This window comes from Diospyros lotus, chromosome 10 (assembly GCF_014633365.1).
Source record: "Diospyros lotus cultivar Yz01 chromosome 10, ASM1463336v1, whole genome shotgun sequence".
NCBI classification, from domain to species: Eukaryota; Viridiplantae; Streptophyta; class Magnoliopsida; order Ericales; family Ebenaceae; genus Diospyros; species Diospyros lotus.
The window spans coordinates 31,477,421-31,490,624 of NC_068347.1; the positions used below are offsets into that span (position 1 = coordinate 31,477,421).

The following is a 13,204-nucleotide window of genomic DNA, read 5'->3' on the forward strand; positions in this document are numbered from 1 at the left end:
GGCCATTGACAGCCTTCCACCACCGTCTATAGCTTTGCCCATTCATCTTCTACCTTTCACAACCAACAATGGCCTCTGCACTTGTTGTAATAGTCGTTAGCCTACACTTGCCTCGTAACTTACCATTGAAGAAAGAAATTGTGGTAGAGATGGTCGTGTGAGAGGTATATTTGAGCATTTTAAAGTACATGTGTTGCATACTTTAATTGAAGTATAGGCTCGGAACTTACCATTGAAGAAAGAAACTCTAGTAGAGATGGCAGTCATGCGAGAGGTAATTTGGGCATTTCAAAGTGAATTTGTTACATATTTTAACTGAAGTGTATAATTCACTCGAAAATATATAATTCAGGAATATAATCGAAATAATAAAAAAATTGAGTAACTGAATGAAAAAACATAAAAGTACAGAAATAAAAATATCTATTTGGACAACAAATATAATATATTTATGATATTTATTAATATTAATAAATAAATTATGCAATAAAATCTCTCAAATTGTTTTAGTTACGATCTAATTTTTTCTCACAAAAATTCCTATAAAATCTGTAATCCGCCTTCAACGGCCTTCAGATTGTCGTTTTGCCGTTTCGTTTCATATTCTTTGCAGTTTCACGCGTCCCCAACCCCCCGACACGACACGAAACCAGGTGGCGGTGACGGATCAGTGCAACCTCTGCTACTTCTTGACACGATAAAAACCCACAAAGAGTTCTTTTTGAGATCAGGAATCTCCTCGAGGGCACAGGTATTGGATTTCAATCTCTCGCTCGGCCCCTTTCGGATCAGAGAACATGGCAGAACACTTGCGAAACGAGTCTCTGTAAATTGTTTGCTTCTATCTCTTCCAAAGAAATTTTACTGTAAATTCCTTGTTTGTTTGCAGTTGTGTTTGTCTGCCATTGGGCAATTTTGAACTTTAGGTCTTTCAATTTTGAATTCCCTTCTTGTTTGCGTGCTCGTATTGAGCAGCGTCCCGAAATTTGTGACTTGCTCAACTTTTACTGCGCGAACCAGAAATTCAGAGAGAAGGTTGAGAAAGCAATAGGTTTTCGACTAGAATTGATGTATTTGTTTGGTTGTTATTTTAGGGTATTTGACCTAAAATTTGCCAACAACTAGAGTATGCTATAGTCTATGTTACCTGGACCAAATAGGGTGTCCGCTTGAGAGTCTAAGGTAAACGGCTCCCCACTGGGCTCTAATTAACCTCATTTAAAGTTAAAACAAGTGTAAAAATGAAGATATAGGCGTGAGGTTTAGTTGAAGATTTATTAAAATAAGTACGTAAATGGGGTTAATCGCTACACTTGTTGCATGTTTCTAATTGTCAGATCTGTCAAAGATTGATAAGAAAATTTATAATTATAAAGATATTTGAGGTAAAATGGAAGTTACGTGTAGGTGTTACACAGGTTTTAAGAAAACTTGTAAATTTTCAATGAGTACATGATAGAATTGGTATGTTGAACACACTTGTCCTGTTCAACTGCCCAAAGTTTTCGACAGGCCACTTCACAATTTTAGAAGAATGCCAGAAGTGCCCAACTATTGTGTTTAGTGGGTTTAAGATCATCAACAAGAGAAGCCTCATGTTAGGTGGGGTCAGTGTGTTCAAGATCATCTTCACGGATGAGCTCCTCTGGCCTTTTCAAAGCAACAGCTTCCTGGTATGTAACTTCAATTTTACTGCCGATGCATAAGATTAAAAAAAAAAAAAAAAAGAGTAGATAAACATCAGAAATTGGAACAAGAGGTATGATCAATTCACAAATCAAAGATTGCAACACTAAAGCCATCAAATATAAAAACAAGAGGGAAATCAAATTACTATATCCCCTGGATCCCATTAATGGCATTTCATCAACCACAGGATATGACTGTTTTACATGAAACATAAAAGGATTACTACATGCCGTACAAAGCCAGACCGTTCACATAATATTCCACTTTTGGTGGTCAGGAAATTAAGTACTACTTCACTACAAACAGGCAGAGGAAGCTAAGTATAGGGAACACCACACAAACATATATTGTACCAAAAGAACAAAGAGTAAAAATAACTTTGGTTTATTGAGGAAGTATGCTATCACCAAAACTACGTGTATATTGTACCATACGGCACGCTTATTTTAAAAAACAGAGTATGGCAACAAATCAACCAATTTAAATATTTGCACATCCACATGGCCCATACGACAAGAAAAGGCCATAAAAGAAGTAGGTAGCATATAATGTGAAAGGTATCCACAGTCCAACTTCCAATGCGAGTGAACAAAATATACAGCTAAAACAATTCAATTATGCTATTTCTGGTGACCAGAGATCTTAAAAAGAGGCCGCCCTTAGTTTGTAATGCAGAACTTGGAGTTGGACAAAGGTATAGGCACTTATTTGGCTATGAATTTTTTGCTGAAAAACATTTTGGTATTAACCGACATAAAATCATTCAAATCATGCATTGCTAAATTTTTCTGACTCTTCCCTCCGCAGAACACGTAAAAAGTATTAGGCATGTGTACATATAAAAATGGCCTCTTAATTCAACTCAACGTCTCACAGCTCATCATTGAATAAAGAATGTCCAAAGTAAACAAGCCCATCCGACAAACAAGGGCAAAACAGTGGATTACAAATATCAAGACTCAAATTTCTGACATCACTACGCTGTCCTCCCTCAATAAGTTATAAAGGAAACCAAAAACAAAAGGTTATATGAAGTAGCAATTGTCTTGAATGAGTTGATCAAATGGAAAAAGAAGTAATTTTCTCCATATTTGTAACCTTACGGCAGAAAGGAAAACGACAATGTAGATAGTTTCCCCTCTAATTAACAATGATCTAAGTATGTCATTCGCAGGTCAAATAAGAACAAAAGTAATCAAACGAAAAGAACTTTAGTGAGCTTAGCATCATACTAGTTTGATACAGGTAAATCAATCATTAGCAACCCAAGAGGCCCGAATAAAATGTCAATCAGTGAAAAGAGTATGTACTATTAGTGGACATTAAAAGAAGCTGGCATAATTTGGGTTTGTAATGTAATTTATCTTCAAGCTAATTCCACATGAAGAAGCATAATCAAAGTTATTGGTGCTGTCTAACTGGAATCAGAATGGAGAAAATTCAGAAGAAAAAGAGCTCTTAGGTCCTCTGCCAGATGTTGAGAAAAAATGGTAGCTTCTGTGGAATTAGGAAATTCAAACATTAAAAGGAATCAAAATACAAAAAGAAAGAATGTGTGCTTCATAACCCAAAACAGCAAATGAGTAAAAGAACAAAGTAAAGGGAAATAAGTTTTTAGGCGCAAGCATAAGCATAACAAATAGACAGGTTACCTGAATACATGGGCTAGGACAAATATTTCAATTGTCCTACGACCTAGCTCAGTAAGATGTCCTTCATCACGCTCAATGGAATCCTTGTTGAACTCCTCCCCAGCACACTCATCCTATAAGTAATGGTTGCAGTCAATGAGTACCAACACAAAAACAATCACAAGCCTAGATCCCACTAGGTGGGGTTGGCTACCTGAATTCCAGATCTCCATGCACCTCTAAGCAACAAACAAAAAAGGAAAGAGTAGCAAAACAAAACGACTTCACCAAATCAGCAATGAATTAATAAAATAAATGTTGAGCAAATAATAAATTATTCCACAGAAATTAACACATTATGATACATTCAAGGGATAGGTTGAGTTTTGGCATGACAGGTGGTGTAGTCACATGCTTCTTTGTGAACTTTACCAGAATCTCTATTAAGTAGCTATTAGTAAGGAAGCTGCTGCAACGGGTTGCTTCGCCATCATTCCTAGACGGTTATCATGTTAAGATAAAAACTACAGGACTCGAAAATCAACTAGTTGCCAGTTTTCTCAACTTGTAGGGTTATCCTCTAACAAGATAGGAAAGGATAAATAGGGCATGCAGGACATCATAAAGGAGGTTTTTGTTGTTTGCTCTTTTTATAGTGCTCATCTTTGCGAGAAATGATGCCAGGAATTTTCTTGAAAGCCGTGTGGAAGACAAGTTTCCCTCCCAAAGTTGCCTTTCTTTTGCAGACAGCTACCCATGAGTCTATTTTGAAAATTGATAATCTATTAATCTCAGGAAGATAATCTGAGACAGGGCAACCAGTTGGATTAAGATTGGTGCTACTTCTGTAGAAAGTGGCAAACCAATGATCACATCCTTCTATATTGTTTGTGACTTGGGACATCTAGGGGCTGTTTAGTTATGGGAAATGTTTTCTAATTTTCTATAAAAGCTCCAGTGTTCATTTTCCATAGAAAATTTGGAAAACACATTTAAATGTTAGAAGTGCAAAAATTAATTTCCAATATAGAAACCAAAATATATATTCAAAAAAGAGAGAAACAAAGAGGTTTTACATTTGTTTGATTTAGGGGAGAGAGATGATTTAGGAATGTTTGGAAAACTCCTGGACTCCAAGTTCACTTCTATTTTTTAAAACTGCATTTCCAAATCACCAAGTCTGTTTGGAAAATTTTTATATTTGAACAAGTTCTATAACTTTGCATTTTTTTGTGGAGACTTGGGCTGTTTCCCACAGCTAAACAGCCCCGCAATATTAGACGTTACCCAATCCAAGTTTAAGTGTTCTATGCATACCTCAGCGTACAGGTTTATACAATTATGGTGTAAGAGCTGTCCATAGATCAATTTGGAATAGAGGCGGTGCATATGGAAAGAGAGAAACAGAAGGGCATTCAAGGATATGGAGTGTTCTGTTCTGCAGCTAAAAGAGCATCATCATTACCGCTTCATTTTCTTGGTTTTGAACAAATATCCCTCTTTGGCTTCTTAGCCAGAACTTCTGTTTGTTTAGGCAGTTATCTTTTATTCATCTGTTACTTGCCAAAAAAAAGGAACTAAGACATCACATGGCATGGATAGTGAAAGCAACAAAGATATAAATATTGTAACAACCTTGAATAATATCAAGCAATGCATCTGAAAAAAATCATAAAGAGCAAATAATAGGCAAAGGGAGAACAGAATCAACCTAAGTAAATAGCAGAGGCATCAGGACCATATCATACTCCTCTATTCAACCACTTTCAAAATCATCTTTGTAAGATTATTGCAGTTGCTTCCTATCTTCTGGTGACAAGATAGATACAGAATTCATGTGTTCCTGACGTGCTGACAATTATAGAGCCAGGCTAGTTCCAGATTGTTACAGCCATCTTTTTTTTTTTTCTTTTTGCTATTGATGAGAATCAGCAGTCACTGCCCTCTCGGTGTGAGCCAGTAAACTCACCATATATGCACAATAGCCCGCAAACCAAGCACACTAGGTAAGCATACAAAAACCTGTGGGAGGGTTGGTGCATGTAGGAGCCCACTATAGCCTCTTTCCACCAAGCCAACCCTCAGCCTATTTTGATAACAAAAGCATGCAAGTTTTTGGGTTATCCAATGCAAAGAATCTACTTGCAAACATATAAATCATGCTTAGATTTTTTCCCCTTGCCCCACTTGTTTTAATACCTAATTTCAAAAACTTCAAATTTAGTAAGCCATTGAACTAGCACAATGTCTCAACACTTGATACAACTTCATCAACAGTTATCACACAATGAATATACACAACAGCACTTTACAATAATGCCTTCGCTTATTAACTGCCAAATGCCCAAGATTTAGACCAACACAACCAAACAAAACTAGTTAAACACACCACACAAGACTTCCAAAGGAACCCCTCTAACGAGCCATTTAAAATCTGGATTAAATAGTGATGGGATAAAGTTAAAGATGGGGTGAAATAGTGATAGGACTAAATAATTTTGTTCCATGTTTGGTATCCTAGGTTTAAAGGAGGTATAAATGAAAATTATACCTAGCCCATGTTTGGTATAGTAAATTTTGAATGAGGTATAGCTGGACTTTAATTGCTAAATGACAGTTTTACCTACTGACCAAATGCAACTTCCACTGGTAACCTACCGCCAGAGTTGCCACTTGCCAGTGACTCCGAAGTCACCATCCCAAAAGCCATGGGAGACAAATCTCCCAGACAATCTGGGAGCCTCATCTCCTATGGTAGAAACTCACTGGCAACTGGAGAAAGGATAAGAGAGGGGGAAGGGTTGGAAGAGAGAAAGTTCCTATGGCATTATACATGAGAGGCAAAATTGTCCAATGCAGCTAAAAAAACTAAACCCACAAAAGTGGGATTAAATTATACCAAGTCCCATCCCCAAGTAATACCACATGACATGTTTTCTTGAACAAGGTATGACCTTGTCAGTTGGTAATACCACCATTCACGCACCAAAGGGCCGCAAAAACCCATATTTGTAGCAGGCGGAGGCAGTGGGCGGGTGCAAGGGGTGGTAGCAGCATTGGTGGTTGATTATTGATGGTGCCAGGAACATGACGTGTGCAGGTAGACTAGTGGTGCTCAAGGTGTTGGTGGTGGGTGCCTGGCAGTGTTTGTCCATAAAAAAGTGAGAACAAGCTTTGGAAACTATAGGAAAAAATTATTTCTATAAATTTCGAAAAATATTTGAAAAGCTTTCAAAAAAAGCTCCAACAAAAGCATTATAAAACATCATTTCTTTCTCAGCTATCAAAAGTATGGAGAGAAAAAGAACAGAGAAAGCAAAAATTGTCACCAATCATGCCTCTTTTGAGTATCTTTAAGATTTTGTGAAGATATATAGTATAAAATGATTTTCCTAGACCAAAAATTATCCTGCAATAGAAACTGCATTCACTAAAATTATTACCTAGAAAATTGATTATAAGCCAATTAGGTAAGTAATATTTTCTCCTGGATGCATAACATTGTATAAAATGCAGCACAACACAAGTGTTGGTAAGTATCGGATTTTTTTAATCTACCATCCACGTCTAAACAAAATTGTATGTGGAAACTTCACTTCAGATATGATATATAAGAAAGCACGGCATAGCACATAGTTACAAACCCACTCAACTATACACCAAGGCATTCGAATGGCAGTTATCCACTGTGGTGTGTGCCTAATGGCTACTGTTAATGAACAATTACCTAAGCATCCAAGATAACTGCAACAAATAATAAGATGCAGTGCAATTGCTTACCCCAAACAAAGTTGAACCATATCTGACACCAATTGCTCATAACAAGCAGCTACACACCTTAACTAAAGTTACTAATTTATCAAGTACAATCCTTCCACGCGGTTGGAAACCAAAAGGTAATATTATGCACCAGGGAACCAAAAAAAATTGCAGTAAAAGAAAAGGGTCTCGTGATTCAATAAATTTCTAACACCATGTTCATGTTGCTCACCTTCATACGATTCTGAGGACCCTTATCATCCACAGCAGCCCTCTCAAGTAGTAGTAATACATCATCCACCAAAACAAACATATCCCTCTCTATGCATATAATAGGAACTGGCAACTCTTCTGCATCCAGTAATTGTCCCCTACCTATCTTGCTCTTTGTCTGGCCTTCTAGAGCCTTCAGACCACTGTATAAGGAATCCATGACCAAGGTAGAGGTGACTTCCTTTTCAATAAAGAAATGCTTCACAATAATTCTCAAAATTGCATCTGTTTTCTCCCTGGACATACAGCGCTTAACAGTTTGGTCAATGCCCATCCAGAAGGTGTAAAAGCGCCAGCCATCACAAAGTTGAGTCATCATTTAACCACAACAATACACCCACTAAAAATGGGTGTAGAAACAGATTATATATGAAAACAAACAATAAGATAATAGATGGGGAGTTAAGAATCATCATAAAAAAAATAATAAATAAATAAAAGGGGGAAAACGAAGTTAGAAGAAGAAGAAGGACAAATTCTTATGTTTGTAGCCTACAAGCAACAAACAAAAAATTAAAAGCTGGCTTGGAACTATAAGACGTCATACAACTCAGGGAGGTTTAAAGGTCTTAAATAGAAAGGCAATATTTCTGTTGATTAACCCAAACAAGAACAGCAGGATAGCAGGCAATATGAACTGGAAAATATTAGTGCAATTCAATGTCTTAAAAAACTATATTTCAAGAAAGAATACGTAATGTTAGTAGGACAACAATAAAAAAAACAAAAAAAAACAAACAAACAAATGCCTACCTTGACCATCTAGCTTTATCTTCTATTAATTTCCCAAGATTGCTTCTCTCCTCTTCCACAAAACGGCGACAAGTTTTCTCTACATCTGTTAAATATACTCGAACAAGTTCCCTCCTATACTGGCAATCAAAGTAAAGAAAGGGACGATCTGCTCTCTCCCTACAAACCAAAAGCATAACATGATATCAATTATCATAACGATCAATTCTTAATAAAATTATTAACACAACCAAGCAAAACCCAAAACACCACACACACATACAGGGATAGGATGTAACTATGCTGCAAAAATAATTGTTGTAGAAAAGGGAAGAAGGAAGTTATATGCTTCTCAATTATAGAGTACCAAAGTATTTTATTATTATTTATTTCTTATAAATAAAAAGCTAAAAATGTTAGACATAAACCAAAGGGGGAAAAGAATGAGAGAGCAAATGTAAAACTAGAGTACAGAAAAGTATAAATAAACTCAACAAAGAAAACATTCGCCAATATACGCATGTTTGAATTTAAAAAAGAAAATATTCTCTCATCAATGTTTAACCTACTTCACATTATACACATTAGGTATCATGCATTATCACAACGGTGAGCTAACAAACTTATCAGAAATACAATGAATTCTTTTTTTAAATACTCAGATATACCCAACAATATACATATAAATTAAGAAAAATATTACATTTCCAATATATAATAAAAGAAGCATACTCAACTAAACAAAGCCTTGTCCCAAACTAGGAGTGATTAGAATAATACCACATTTCTCCATGGCGAGTTAGAAGAATAAATTCTGATGGATCAGCCTAGAGGTTTTGAAATTAGCAGAAAAGAGGACAAGGTTTGCTTGTTGAAGAAGTCCTTCTATGGACTAAAACAGTCTCCTAGGCAGTGGTACAAGAAATTTGATTCATTTATGATAAGTCGAGGGTTTATAAGAAGCTTATTTGATTGTTGTGTCTACCTTAGGCATGTTTCCTCTAAAATAGCAATATACCTTCTATTATATGTAGATGACATGCTCATTGCAAATCATTCACCATCAGAAATTCAAAGTTAAAAACAGAAACTTAAGCCTTTGAGATGAAAGAGTTAGGTGAGGCTAAGAAAATTTTAGGAATGGAAATTACTAGGGATAGACATAACCGAACCCAGCTATCCCATAAAACCTACCTAGAGAAAATCATAAAGAAATTTCATATGGTGGATGCAAAACTGGTAAATGTACCCTTTGCACAACATTTCAAATTATCGCATGCCCAAACTCCAACAAATGAAGAGAACCTAAGAGAAATGGAAAGAATTCCCTATTCTAATGGTGTTGGCAGCCTTATGTATGCTATGGTGTGTTCTAGGCCGGACTTAGCGCATGCCATGAGTGTAATAAGTAGATTCATGGCTAACCAGAGAAACAACTTGCATTTATTGTACTTCGTTTTCAACTCCAAAACAAATCTATTGGTTGGTAAAATGTTTCAAAATATGATGTATTTATAATCAACTGATAGAAGTTTTTTTATACTGAAAACAAGGTGCAATAGATACATCTTATCCAAAAACAAGGTGCATTTATAGCACCTCATTACCCAAAAAATAAAAACACTAATAAATCAAAGAATATGCTCCTGCATCAAAGTGTGAACTTATCCAGCAATGCTTTTTACTAGCCACCTTAATCAAGTCAGGTAAAATATAAGCCTCCAATAAAATTAAACTTAAGGTCCCACAATCATATATATATATATATATATATATACATTTGCAGACATAATCTATAAGCACTGGCAATTTGCAAGTCATAAATGACTTTTTGACTGTTACCAGATTTTATTGGAAGCCCCGGCTATTACACTGTCTGATCACCCACAGTCAATTATGCTTCGCCTGGAGCGTAACAATTTTTAAAACCGAATTTCACATGACACCAGATTCAGATAGAACAAAATGCCTTCACTTCAGCTCATATATATATCTTATTTAGTAAAACCCCAAACCAGGTCAACAGACAGTAAAATCCCAAAACTACATTCCCCCTTCTTACTGTATTCCAATGCCTTTTAAGGAAATAGAAAGGACAACAAAATATAAAGAGTACATAATACTGGAGAGACCAACCAGCATACCGCAATCATCATCGTCAGTGTCCCAATAAGGGGGAGAGGTCGATGAAATCCCATTTTCCACCTGCTCGGATGACAGCCGTTCTGTCAATGCCTCCATGGATTGGCAAAGCCGCTGCTCACTCGAAACCCCCTTCAAAGACCTTCCATCTCCAGATTCCTCACTAACGGTCCCAGCCATTCCCCACTCCACAACTCCCCCCACAACCCTTCAATCACCTACTAGTTAGAAAGCACGGCCATTAGGGGGTCGAGCGAAACACAAGAAGATGGCATCCAATAAAGCAAAAAGTATCATAAGCTCGTCAAAAATCTATCCTTCTCCAAACAAACACAAGTTCCCTCGAGAATATAATTTATATCGTGGAATGTCTTCCTAAAAATAATATTATATTTCTTGAAATAAAATAGATAATTTATTAAAAAAATAATAATAATTTTTTAGGTATATTAAAAATTATTACATAATTTGATCTAATAATGCAAGAATATTTTTGACGATTTCAAAATGATGAGGTTCACTATCACTATCTAAGTCATAAGATTCAAAATAAATTGATAGCTTTGCTGGCTTCAAAAGTTAGAAGTGCAATCATTAAGAAAATCAAACAAACAAAATATTTTTCAGTAATGCTTTATTGCACTACTGATTTAAGTCACAAGAAACAAATAACTCTGATAATACGATGTGTGGATATGTCAAGGAGTCCAGTGAAAATAAAAGAATACTTTTTAGAGTTTTTAATTGTTAAATATATATCAAGATTAAGACTTTTTAATAAATTACAATATGTCCTAGAGTTTCTTGATCTTAAAATTGATGATGTTAAATGACAGAGTTATGATAATAGCTCTAATATGAAATGAAAACATCAAGGTGTACGAACAAAATTAGTTGAAATAAATCATAGAGTTTTGTTCATGCCATGTGGTTGTCATTCTCTTAATTTAACACTATATGATATGACAAGCTGTTGTATGAAAGCGAAATCATTTTTTGGGGTGTTTCAATGCATTTATCGTGTTTTTGCTAATTCTACAAAGCGTTGGAAGATTTTACAAGATTATGTAGATGGTTTAACTTTCAAAACATTGTCAACTACGCGTTGGGAAAATCGTATAGGGAGTGTTAAAGCAATAAAATCCCAAATTGCTCAAATAAAATAAGATTTATTTAAAGTAGTATAAACTAGTGAAGATGCTAAAACAAAAAGTAAAGCTGAAAGTTTAGCAACACATTAACTGAAAAAATTTAAGTTTTTATTAGACATGGTTATTTGGCATGATATTTTGTTGAAAATTAACTTAGTCAGCAAAAAGTTACAATCTAAATATATGTGCATTGATGCTACTTTAAAAATTTTGGAATGACTCGTTTCTTTTTTTGAGAATTATAGAGAAAATGAATTTGCATTTGATATGATTGAAACTAAAACTATTGCTTGTGATATGGGAATTGAACATGAATTTCCTAAAAAACATCAAAGTCATAGAAATAAACAATTTGATGAGAATGCCAATGATGAGACAGTACAATCAGTTGAATAGTCATTTAGAGTCAATTATTTCATCTATGTAGTGGATATGGCTATTTATTCATTAAGGAGTATATTTGAACAAATGCAAACATATGATAGTATTTTTTGGTTCTGGTTTAATTCAAATAAGTTAATTTCATTGGGTGATGAGAAATTGAAAAATTATTGTGTGAAGCTTGAAACTACTTTAAGAAATGGTGAATCTTTTGATGTTGATGCAAGTGATTTGTTTTCAGAATTACAGGTGTTGTAATATATTTTACCATCAACAATAAACACAACACTTGAAATTGTAGAGTTTGTAAAAGATACGGATTGTTTTTCAAATACTTAGATTGCCTATAAAATACTATTGTGTGTACTTGTGATTGTAATATTTGCAAAAATCAGTTTTTTTAAATTAAAATTATTGAAATCTTACTAGAGGCCTACCATATCACAATAAAGGCTAAGTGTGCTAGTAATATTATCCATTGAAAATGAAATGTTAGAAAATCTTGAATTTGAAAGTGTCATTGAGAATTTGCTTATCAAAATGCAAGAAGAAAATCATTTAACTAATACTTTTTTAGTTGTGATTTTGTTGTTTTTCACCATATCTTGCAACTGGTGATGATATATTGTCTATTGCTAAGGATGCAAAAGGATTTCAAGTAGGCTGCTATTGTTTGATTTGGCTATTGAGGAATAAAATATATTTTTATTTTGTTGGTTGCTAAGGATATATAGAGATTCAAGTAAATTGTTGCAGTTTGCTTTGGCTACTGAGCAGGGGCGGAGCCACCTGAGAGCCTAGTGGGGCTGTTGCCTCCACTGGGCCAGATTTTTTTTTAATTTTATTTTTTATACTGATTTACTATTAAAAATAAAAAAATTATATTATATTTCACTACTATAAATAAAAAAATAAGTATTGAAAAAAGTAAGTATATAATGGCCCATAATAACCATTACAACATTTTTTATAATTTGTTCATAATTTTATTTTTTTTTACAATGATGATACAAATAAAATTAAATATTAAAAAAAATTGTGAAGCAAAAAAAAAAAAACGTGGAATAAATTTATATTGAAGAAAATGAACAAATTAACAAAGCAAATATTAGGTAAATTGATGTTACATAAACTTCTTATGGATACCGGACTAAGAACTACAATAATATATTACAATATTAATTTTCAATATCAAATTAGAAAAATTTACTTGTAAAGAGATTTGTGTTAGTCTTGAAATCAAGACGATTCATTTTAGTTTGGTTCAATAAATCTGATGGTTAGTTGAAATATAGTATATGCAAATATGTCGCATTTTTTCTTATACTATTATTTTTTTTAAACAAATCATGGGGAACAAGAAGATGGTGACTTTTTTTGTGAAAGAAGGGTTCAGTAATTTAAAAAAAAAAAAGATTTTAAATTTATGTTGGAGATGCTAATAGT

General features: G+C 34.3%; 2 protein-coding genes across 3 annotated transcripts in view; one reads left to right on the forward strand and one right to left on the reverse strand.

The window, feature by feature from the left end:
- The first annotated feature begins 589 nt into the window (after positions 1-589).
- LOC127811706 (uncharacterized) overlaps positions 590-13,204 on the forward strand; it is a 43,826-nt gene continuing 31,211 nt past the window's right edge. Inside the window, exon 1 of the mRNA XM_052351834.1 lies at positions 590-751. The gene's annotated coding sequence lies outside the window, so the exon portion shown is untranslated. The remainder of the gene's footprint in view (positions 752-13,204) is intronic.
- Positions 745-10,533, reverse strand: LOC127811707 (TNF receptor-associated factor homolog 1b-like). Of its 2 annotated transcripts, none has more exons than XM_052351838.1 (5): positions 10,221-10,533; positions 8,106-8,264; positions 7,312-7,588; positions 3,342-3,454; positions 745-1,692 (listed from the first exon to the last, which is right to left on the reverse strand). In XM_052351838.1, exons 1-5 carry the CDS (start codon positions 10,280-10,282, stop codon positions 1,599-1,601), a joined length of 705 nt encoding a protein of 234 aa, XP_052207798.1. In that variant the 5' UTR covers positions 10,283-10,533; the 3' UTR covers positions 745-1,598. The 2 variants fall into 2 exon arrangements, with proteins under 2 accessions (XP_052207798.1, XP_052207799.1); XM_052351839.1 differs by lacking the exon at positions 745-1,692 and adding an exon at positions 1,707-3,186.